The sequence below is a fragment of the Corapipo altera genome, unplaced genomic scaffold (genome assembly GCF_003945725.1).
Source record: "Corapipo altera isolate COAL_440 unplaced genomic scaffold, ASM394572v1 59692, whole genome shotgun sequence".
Lineage (NCBI taxonomy): Eukaryota > Metazoa > Chordata > Aves > Passeriformes > Pipridae > Corapipo > Corapipo altera.
Genome location: NW_020885638.1, coordinates 1 through 11,034, shown reverse-complemented (window position 1 = coordinate 11,034; position 11,034 = coordinate 1). Strand labels below are relative to the sequence as shown.

Below are 11,034 nucleotides of genomic sequence, written 5' to 3'. Positions count from 1 at the left end.
GGACCCTCCATTCATCCCATCTTCATCATCATCAGAGCACAAAGGGTACATAGTTATCTAATTCTTGACTTCATTCTGTGGTTTAGGCCCAGATATGCTGTTCTGTCAACTGTCTAGGCCTAACCTTGACAAAAGACTAAACATTTCTATTGGATTCAGGAGTAGGGTTGATATGGGGAGCATAGAATGGGGTAAGAGGGTTAAGGAATGTGTAAACAAGGGTGCTACAGGGAAAAGGGAAAGGAACAAGGGCAAAGAAGAGAGGGTTTCTACTTTCACTGCTTATAAAACTTACAAGTCTTACAAATATTAAAAGAAATAAAAAAACATTAGGGGCTTAAGGCATCAGTCCCCCCTTAGAGACTGGACAAAACCCAAAGGTCTTGTCCAATCTCTACTACCTACACCTACAACAACTATAACATCGGTGCATGCAGTGAGCTATTACACTAACGCTAAGTATGTACAATACTAAAATAAACAGTTGTTTCATCCATGTCCAGTTCGGTAACCATGAAGTGAGTTTGTGGAGGACATCTCCTAAACCTAGGGAGACATCATCTAGAGATATTTGATGTAAGATGTTGGTTTGATTTCGGATTGCAGCCAAATCATTATTAATTCTACCAGTCTGATCTATGTAAGAGCAGCAGCTGGTATTGATGACTTTACACACACCTCCTTGTGAGGCTAGTAAAAAATTGAGGGCCATTCACTATTCTCATCATCAATTGCTGGTACTTGAGTACAAATCCAGCATTCAGTTTTCCGGAGAATTTTAGATACGTTTTGGACTAGGGCCACATGCAGTTTTTGGTCCCAAACTCGGTTCATAGTTACCGGTTGCACGAACAGAATACACAGAACAAGCAGTCTATTCCACATCTTCGTCATCAGTGTCCGGTTCTGATTGGTTGGTTGTTCCAGGAGCTGATGCTCTCTTGACTCTGGAGTAGTGGAACCAGGGTTCTCTGCCAGCAACCTTGACGGCGGTGAGGGAAGTCAGCAGGACTTGGTATGGTCCTCTCCACTTGGCTCGCAAGGGGTCACTGTTCCACCACTTGACGTAGACCCAGTCTCCTGGTTGGAATGGGTGAGCAGGAGTGTCCAGTCCTATGGGTCTGGATAACTCGATGACCTTCTGCAGCTTCTGCAAAGTAGAGCCTAAAGCAATCAAATATTTTTGTAAATCGGCTCTCCCTCTTAAGTGTACATCCCCTGGTATGTGTGGTGCCTGATATGGTCTTCCATATAGTATTTCATATGGGCTTATGTTATCTCTCCGCTTCGGCTGGATACGAATCCTCAGCAGAGCTAGTGGCAAAGCTTGAACCCAGGACATAGATGTTTCTTGACAAATTTTACTTATTTGCATTTTCAAAGTGCCATTCATTCGTTCAACTTTGCCACTAGCCTGAGGTCTATAGGGGGTATGTAGGTCCCAGACAATTCCCAGGATGCGGCATACTTCTTTTACTACTGTCGCAATGAAATGTGTTCCTCTATCTGATGCCATTCCTAGAGGAACCCCAAACCTTGGAATTACGTGGTTAAGTAAAGCTTTTACCACTTCCCTTACTGTGTTAGTGCGACAGGGGTATGCTTCAGGCCATCCACTGAAAGTGTCAACTAATACAAGGATGTATTTGTACCCCCCCCATGGTGGTAACTCAGCAAAATCTATTTGCCAGTAATCTCCGGGTTGGTCTCCAACTTTTGTTACCCCTAGTACCACTCTCTTTGATGTATCTGGGTTGTTTCGTTTGCAGATTTCACACTTACCTACTATGGACTGCACAGCTTCAGTCATATTTGTTCCTATTACTGTTTTCTTTAGATGTTTCAGGAGGTTTTCCGTTCCCCAATGGGTAGCCTCATGTTCTTGTTGAGCTATTTCCCTAAGGAGCGGTGGTGGGACTACAACCTGTCCAGTAGGGGTAACAGCCCACCCCCCTTCTTTGATTTCAGCTTTCAGTGATCTAATTAGCTGATTGTCTTTCTCATCATACTTAGGGGTGTATTTGGTCAGATCAATTTCCTTTTGTGGCACTATTGCCAAGATGCCTTTTTCTGCAGCCCCTTTTGCTGCTTGATCAGCAAATTGATTTCCCAACTCGGGAATTGTTTTCCCCTTTTGGTGGGCCCTGCAATGCATAATAGCTACCTCCTCTGGTTTCCAAATACTCTGCAGGAGTGCATGGATTTGGTCTGCATGCTTAACTCCACTGCCTTGGGCTGTCAGTAGTCCTCTTTCTTTCCAGATCGCTCCGTGGGCGTGTACAACACTAAATGCATATTTTGAGTCAGTCCAGATATTTACCTTCTTTCCTTCACTCAGTTCTAAGGCTCTTGTCAATGCGATTAATTCTGCTTTTTGGGATGACACATCTGCTGGCAAGGCTTTTGCCTCGATCACTTCGTCTCTGGTCGTCACTGCATACCCTGTGAAGCGCTTACCATCTCGCATGAAGCTGCTTCCGTCTGTATACAGTTCCCAGTCTGCATTTTTCAGGGGCACATCTTTCAGGTCTGGTCTGCTGGAGTAAGTCTCCTCTATAGTCTGTAAACAGTCATGCTCGGGGACACTGTCGGTTAGTGTTGAAGACAGAAACATAGCTGGATTTACAATGGATGTTGTTTTCAAAGTAACATCGTCTTGTTCCAGCAACACAACCTGGTACTTAAGCATTCTGCTGGGGGACAGCCAGTGGCCTCCCTTTTGTTCAAGCACAGCTTGAACTGCATGGGGTACATATACAGTGATATGCTGCCCAAGGGTGAGCTTCCGGGTTTCTTCAATCAGGATAACAGTTGCTGCAACAGCTCGCAGGCACCCCGGCCACCCTTGGCTGACACTGTCTAGCTGTTTAGAGAAATAAGCCACAGCTCTTCGTTGGCTTCCCAGAGTTTGCGATAATACCCCCAGAGCAACATTCAACTGCTCGTGTGTGAACAGTTCAAAAGGTTTAGTCAAATCTGGTAATCCTAGTGCTGGAGCTGACATCAAGGACTGTTTCAGTTGTTGAAACACATTTCTGGTCTCATCTGTCCATGTTACAATTCCCTCTTTGGCCGTTTTCAGGGCTTCATACAGAGGTTTGACTAGCAACCCATAGTTAGCTATCCACAGCCGACACCATCCTACCATTCCCAGGAAAGCCTGCATCTCTCGTACAGTGTGGGGCTCTGGGAGACAGCAAATGGCCTCTTTTCGGTCTGTACTGAGTCGCCGATGCCCACGATAGATTTCAAGTCCCAGGTAGATGACTATCTCCTTGGCTATCTGTGCCTTCTCTCTCGAGACCCGATACCCACTTAGCCCCAAAAAGTTCAAGAGACTTACAGTAAGCTCGATGCATTGGTCCCGGCTTTTGGCTGCAATTAAGATGTCGTCAACATACTGCAGGACAACTCCTTCTTGCTGCTGTCTTCTCCAGTCCTCCAGTTCCTTTGCCAACTGATTTCCGAAAAGTGTTGGACTGTTCTTAAAGCCTTGTGGAAGAACTCTCCAGGTTAGTTGCGTTTTTCTCCCTGTCTCAGGATTTTCCCACTCAAAGGCGAAAATCTCCTGGCTGTCTTTGTGTACAGGAATGCAGAAAAAGGCATCTTTAAGATCGAGTACAGTGAACCATCCTAAATCCTCTGTCAATGTGGTTAACAGTGTATAGGGGTTGGCTACCACTGGGTAAATGTCCTCAGTTATTTTATTGATGGCCCTAAGATCCTGGACTAGCCGATAGCTTTTGCCATCGGCCTTTTTCACTGGTAGGATGGGGGTATTAAATCTGGATTCACATTCTACTAGTAAACCAAATTTAAGGAACTTTTCAATTATAGGTGTTAGGCCTTTTCGGCTTTCTAATTTCAAAGGATATTGTTTTTGCCTTACCGGGATTGCTCCTGGTCTGAGTGCGATGCTTACTGGTTCAGTTTGCTTTGACTTCCCAGGGTACTCGCTGGCCCAGACTAAGGGTATGACAGCATTTTCAACTTCTGCGGGGATTTCTCCATGATTTTCCTGTATAAAGAAAGCAGTTGCCTCGATATATTTAGTATCTGGGATTATAACTTTTATGTCTCCCCCCTTGGTGAATTTAATTTCGGCTTCTAATTTTTCCAATAAGTCTCTACCCAGTAAAGGCTTAGGAGAATTTGGCATGTAAAGAAATTGGTGAGTTACCCAGTGCTTGCCCAATTTGAATTTTAAAGGTTTAAAAAATGGCCTTGTTTCACTTACCCCTGTAGCACCTACCACAGTTACAGTTTCATGGCTCAATTTCCCTTCTAAAGTATTTAAAACAGAGTATGCCGCACCTGTATCAACCAAAAATTCAACATTTTCCCCTCCCAGCTTAGTTGTAACCAGAGGCTCTGCTGGGGAAGAAGCCTCCGGTCCCCCTCATACATTCTGACCCACAGTCAGTTGGGGGGCTGGTGGTGGTGGGGGAAGTGGGTTTTCAGTTCCCCTCAGCTCCGGGCAGTCTTTTCTCCAATGTCCCTTCTTCTTACAGTTAGAACATCTGTCATCTGCTATGCCCTGTCGATGGTTAGACCTGTTATACCTGTGGTTACGTCCATGAGGCTCTCTATAGCCACCTTCTTGTTCCATCGCCCTTGTTTTCCTTTTCTGCTCCCTATTTTGATATACCGTCCAGGCTATATCTAACAGCTCACTAATATCCTTTTTATCACCACCTGCTTTTTGCAGTTTTCTTCTTATATCATCTGTGGACTGCCCTACAAATAAGTATACCAGATTTTTCTTTCCCATATCTGATTCAATGTCTATGTCAGTATATTTCCTGATAACATCCTTTAATCTGTTCAGAAAATCTGTGGGTGACTCATTTATGTCTTGTCTAACGTCATACATTTTGGACCAGTTCACCGCTTTTGGAACTCCATGCCGAAATCCATAAATTACCCAGTCTCGATAACGTTTCAAAGCTTCTAAGTTTGCTGACACGTTCGGATCCCATCCAGGATCCGTGAGGGGGAAGATATCTTTGATATCCTCGCCTGGAAACTGCCCAGAGGTTTTTAGCATCTCTATTGCCTTTAGAGCAGCTCTTTTCACCATCTCCTTCTCTGATTGGTCTAATAGGGTATCCATCATAACCTCTAGATCACACCAATCAGGATTCTGAGTTTTGATTGCTCTTTGGACATAATTTGTCATTTTTTCTGGATTATCTCTATATGCCCCCACACAATCTTTCCATTGCTGTAACTCAACCAGTGAGAAAGGAACCTTTATTAATACCGTGCCTTGATTGGTCACGGCTTGTCTTAAGGGGGCTTCTAACGGTGGCTTGTCTTTTGCTCTTGTTCTACTTGCAACCGGGTCGGGGACTGCTAACGCTTCGCGGACCCTCTTTCCCTTTGGTCTTACAACAGGCGGGTCTGCTTCTCCTTCCCCCGGACTATTACTTAATTCACCCTCTGCTTCCGTGTCCTTATCAAACGGTGGTAAACCTCGCTTCTCCCTTCTCTCAGCAGCTGAAACCGGCTTGCCCTGTCTATGTGTCTCTGTTCCCTCTTCATGAGGGGCAGAAATTGGAAACTCTCTCGGTTCCTCTTTTCTCCCCCCTTCCGGAAAGGTGGAATGGCCCCCCTCGGGAGGGGAAAGCGTGGGAAAGGGGGCGGCTCCAGCTCCACCCCCCAAGTCAGTCAGGACAGAGGCCCCGCCTGTTGGCACCGCCCCTGCCCCTCCTGGAATTCCAGGGGTGGTTCCTGCTACCGCTCCTGGGGCCCCTCCCCACGCCGCCGCTGCAGCCGGGGCTGGCCCCAAGCCTGTTACTCCCGCAGTGCCTGCTCCTGTACTCGTTGCCATGGCAGCAAGTCCCGTACTAACCGTGCCCGGAGCGGTTCCCGCCGCCCCCGAGCCAACTCCTCCGGAGATTCCAACTTGTCCAGCTCCACCCCCCAGCGCAGCCATACCCGCGCCAGGGAGCCCCCCCACGGCTCCTGCCTGCCCAGCCGGAGCCGGTCCAGGAGCCGCCACCCCGGCAGCCCCAGCCCCCCCCGCTGCCGCTGCTGCGGGGAGTCCAATTTGTGGAGCTCCCGGGCTGCTTTCTCTCCTGTCAGGTGATATCAACATGTCTAAATCATCTTCTCCGGTGTTCTTAAATAGGATTTGTGGGACAGGAGCAGCCTCAACTCGATTTTTCCTTTTCCCTCTTCCTAAAGCCATCTCTGCTTTTTCTTTCTCTCTTGAACTTTCGTTTTTCTTATCTCCTACACCTAATTGAGGGCGTATTAACAGGGACAAGAACAGCTCTGCATATTGAATTTCCTGCCACCTCTGTTCCACATGAAGAAGCGAGATCAACCGAAACACTGTACCTAGTTCTAACGGACCAAATTCCGGCCACGCCACCCCTCTCATTCGTCCAAACAACGGCCAGGCATCCATACACAGCCTACACAATTCTTCCTTCTTTAAAATTGTCTCAGGACCAGCCAAAGTTCTCCAATGCTTCAACACCAGACTTAGGGGGGATTCTTTAGGGATCTCAACTTTTGAATCAACACAACCCATGTTTGCAAAACGAAAATAAACCGCAGTCACACACTGGGATTCAAACTTGCTACCTTTAGGTTACAAAGCTGTTTCGTAACCTATCAGCTATTTACTGAGTCGCTCCGACTCCAGAGCCCCACCGGCTCTTCCACAGCGTCAGAGCACCGGAGGGCGTCCCCTCCAAACCAAACAGCCCTAGGCTGACCCGCTCTGACCTGGGATGGCGAACCACCCGTTCGCCTCCTGGAAAGCGACTTTTCGCGACTATCTGGGCCCAAGTCTTAAGTTAACTTTCCAGGAACCCGTGTTCCCTATCCTGGAACACAAAACACAAAACTTTCCCGCAGCTGCTAACTGAACAAATAGATACCGTTTCCTTATTAGCTCTTTTCTTATCTCACCTCTATGCTCCGTGCTTGCTTCCGTGGGTTCTGTGGAGCTGGGCTTCTCAGACCGGGGCGGGAATTATCTCAGATAAAAGCCGGCTTGCTGAGGAATATTCCTGCACGATGAAAGTTTCCAGTCTGAAGAAGTCCCGGTCCAGGTCACCCCGTACGGGCCACCAACTGTTGCCGTGGGATTTAGGTGCTGAAAAAATCTCCGGAGCAGTTAATTAGGGGTGAGATAAGAAAGGGTTTTATTTGCCAAGGCTAAGATGTTACCAGACGCGCGCGTGTCCCTGTGCCCGAGAGGTTACATTTTATAACATCATCCATCCAATCCCAGATGTATCCACCCTGTGGCCTTTCCTCTGGACCGCCCCGGGGTCCACCCCCTGAAAATGAGTCTGGGGTGCATTTCGGGACCCTCCATTCATCCCATCTTCATCATCATCAGAGCACAAAGGGTACATAGTTATCTAATTCTTGACTTCATTCTGTGGTTTAGGCCCAGATATGCTGTTCTGTCAACTGTCTAGGCCTAACCTTGACAAAAGACTAAACATTTCTATTGGATTCAGGAGTAGGGTTGATATGGGGAGCATAGAATGGGGTAAGAGGGTTAAGGAATGTGTAAACAAGGGTGCTACAGGGAAAAGGGAAAGGAACAAGGGCAAAGAAGAGAGGGTTTCTACTTTCACTGCTTATAAAACTTACAAGTCTTACAAATATTAAAAGAAATAAAAAAACATTAGGGGCTTAAGGCATCAGTCCCCCCTTAGAGACTGGACAAAACCCAAAGGTCTTGTCCAATCTCTACTACCTACACCTACAACAACTATAACATCGGTGCATGCAGTGAGCTATTACACTAACGCTAAGTATGTACAATACTAAAATAAACAGTTGTTTCATCCATGTCCAGTTCGGTAACCATGAAGTGAGTTTGTGGAGGACATCTCCTAAACCTAGGGAGACATCATCTAGAGATATTTGATGTAAGATGTTGGTTTGATTTCGGATTGCAGCCAAATCATTATTAATTCTACCAGTCTGATCTATGTAAGAGCAGCAGCTGGTATTGATGACTTTACACACACCTCCTTGTGAGGCTAGTAAAAAATTGAGGGCCATTCACTATTCTCATCATCAATTGCTGGTACTTGAGTACAAATCCAGCATTCAGTTTTCCGGAGAATTTTAGATACGTTTTGGACTAGGGCCACATGCAGTTTTTGGTCCCAAACTCGGTTCATAGTTACCGGTTGCACGAACAGAATACACAGAACAAGCAGTCTATTCCACATCTTCGTCATCAGTGTCCGGTTCTGATTGGTTGGTTGTTCCAGGAGCTGATGCTCTCTTGACTCTGGAGTAGTGGAACCAGGGTTCTCTGCCAGCAACCTTGACGGCGGTGAGGGAAGTCAGCAGGACTTGGTATGGTCCTCTCCACTTGGCTCGCAAGGGGTCACTGTTCCACCACTTGACGTAGACCCAGTCTCCTGGTTGGAATGGGTGAGCAGGAGTGTCCAGTCCTATGGGTCTGGATAACTCGATGACCTTCTGCAGCTTCTGCAAAGTAGAGCCTAAAGCAATCAAATATTTTTGTAAATCGGCTCTCCCTCTTAAGTGTACATCCCCTGGTATGTGTGGTGCCTGATATGGTCTTCCATATAGTATTTCATATGGGCTTATGTTATCTCTCCGCTTCGGCTGGATACGAATCCTCAGCAGAGCTAGTGGCAAAGCTTGAACCCAGGACATAGATGTTTCTTGACAAATTTTACTTATTTGCATTTTCAAAGTGCCATTCATTCGTTCAACTTTGCCACTAGCCTGAGGTCTATAGGGGGTATGTAGGTCCCAGACAATTCCCAGGATGCGGCATACTTCTTTTACTACTGTCGCAATGAAATGTGTTCCTCTATCTGATGCCATTCCTAGAGGAACCCCAAACCTTGGAATTACGTGGTTAAGTAAAGCTTTTACCACTTCCCTTACTGTGTTAGTGCGACAGGGGTATGCTTCAGGCCATCCACTGAAAGTGTCAACTAATACAAGGATGTATTTGTACCCCCCCCATGGTGGTAACTCAGCAAAATCTATTTGCCAGTAATCTCCGGGTTGGTCTCCAACTTTTGTTACCCCTAGTACCACTCTCTTTGATGTATCTGGGTTGTTTCGTTTGCAGATTTCACACTTACCTACTATGGACTGCACAGCTTCAGTCATATTTGTTCCTATTACTGTTTTCTTTAGATGTTTCAGGAGGTTTTCCGTTCCCCAATGGGTAGCCTCATGTTCTTGTTGAGCTATTTCCCTAAGGAGCGGTGGTGGGACTACAACCTGTCCAGTAGGGGTAACAGCCCACCCCCCTTCTTTGATTTCAGCTTTCAGTGATCTAATTAGCTGATTGTCTTTCTCATCATACTTAGGGGTGTATTTGGTCAGATCAATTTCCTTTTGTGGCACTATTGCCAAGATGCCTTTTTCTGCAGCCCCTTTTGCTGCTTGATCAGCAAATTGATTTCCCAACTCGGGAATTGTTTTCCCCTTTTGGTGGGCCCTGCAATGCATAATAGCTACCTCCTCTGGTTTCCAAATACTCTGCAGGAGTGCATGGATTTGGTCTGCATGCTTAACTCCACTGCCTTGGGCTGTCAGTAGTCCTCTTTCTTTCCAGATCGCTCCGTGGGCGTGTACAACACTAAATGCATATTTTGAGTCAGTCCAGATATTTACCTTCTTTCCTTCACTCAGTTCTAAGGCTCTTGTCAATGCGATTAATTCTGCTTTTTGGGATGACACATCTGCTGGCAAGGCTTTTGCCTCGATCACTTCGTCTCTGGTCGTCACTGCATACCCTGTGAAGCGCTTACCATCTCGCATGAAGCTGCTTCCGTCTGTATACAGTTCCCAGTCTGCATTTTTCAGGGGCACATCTTTCAGGTCTGGTCTGCTGGAGTAAGTCTCCTCTATAGTCTGTAAACAGTCATGCTCGGGGACACTGTCGGTTAGTGTTGAAGACAGAAACATAGCTGGATTTACAATGGATGTTGTTTTCAAAGTAACATCGTCTTGTTCCAGCAACACAACCTGGTACTTAAGCATTCTGCTGGGGGACAGCCAGTGGCCTCCCTTTTGTTCAAGCACAGCTTGAACTGCATGGGGTACATATACAGTGATATGCTGCCCAAGGGTGAGCTTCCGGGTTTCTTCAATCAGGATAACAGTTGCTGCAACAGCTCGCAGGCACCCCGGCCACCCTTGGCTGACACTGTCTAGCTGTTTAGAGAAATAAGCCACAGCTCTTCGTTGGCTTCCCAGAGTTTGCGATAATACCCCCAGAGCAACATTCAACTGCTCGTGTGTGAACAGTTCAAAAGGTTTAGTCAAATCTGGTAATCCTAGTGCTGGAGCTGACATCAAGGACTGTTTCAGTTGTTGAAACACATTTCTGGTCTCATCTGTCCATGTTACAATTCCCTCTTTGGCCGTTTTCAGGGCTTCATACAGAGGTTTGACTAGCAACCCATAGTTAGCTATCCACAGCCGACACCATCCTACCATTCCCAGGAAAGCCTGCATCTCTCGTACAGTGTGGGGCTCTGGGAGACAGCAAATGGCCTCTTTTCGGTCTGTACTGAGTCGCCGATGCCCACGATAGATTTCAAGTCCCAGGTAGATGACTATCTCCTTGGCTATCTGTGCCTTCTCTCTCGAGACCCGATACCCACTTAGCCCCAAAAAGTTCAAGAGACTTACAGTAAGCTCGATGCATTGGTCCCGGCTTTTGGCTGCAATTAAGATGTCGTCAACATACTGCAGGACAACTCCTTCTTGCTGCTGTCTTCTCCAGTCCTCCAGTTCCTTTGCCAACTGATTTCCGAAAAGTGTTGGACTGTTCTTAAAGCCTTGTGGAAGAACTCTCCAGGTTAGTTGCGTTTTTCTCCCTGTCTCAGGATTTTCCCACTCAAAGGCGAAAATCTCCTGGCTGTCTTTGTGTACAGGAATGCAGAAAAAGGCATCTTTAAGATCGAGTACAGTGAACCATCCTAAATCCTCTGTCAATGTGGTTAACAGTGTATAGGGGTTGGCTACCACTGGGTAAATGTCCTCAGTTATTTTATT

General features: G+C 46.6%; 2 protein-coding genes across 2 annotated transcripts; both read right to left on the bottom strand.

The window, feature by feature from the left end:
* Positions 1-824: 824 nt before the first annotated feature.
* On the bottom strand, positions 825-1,569 carry LOC113940697. Its single transcript, XM_027631844.1, has one exon. It carries the CDS (start codon positions 1,514-1,516, stop codon positions 875-877), a length of 642 nt encoding a protein of 213 aa, XP_027487645.1. The 5' UTR covers positions 1,517-1,569; the 3' UTR covers positions 825-874.
* A 6,580-nt stretch (positions 1,570-8,149) lies between these two features.
* On the bottom strand, positions 8,150-8,894 carry LOC113940696. The gene has a single exon (XM_027631843.1). It carries the CDS (start codon positions 8,839-8,841, stop codon positions 8,200-8,202), a length of 642 nt encoding a protein of 213 aa, XP_027487644.1. The 5' UTR covers positions 8,842-8,894; the 3' UTR covers positions 8,150-8,199.
* Positions 8,895-11,034: the final 2,140 nt, after the last annotated feature.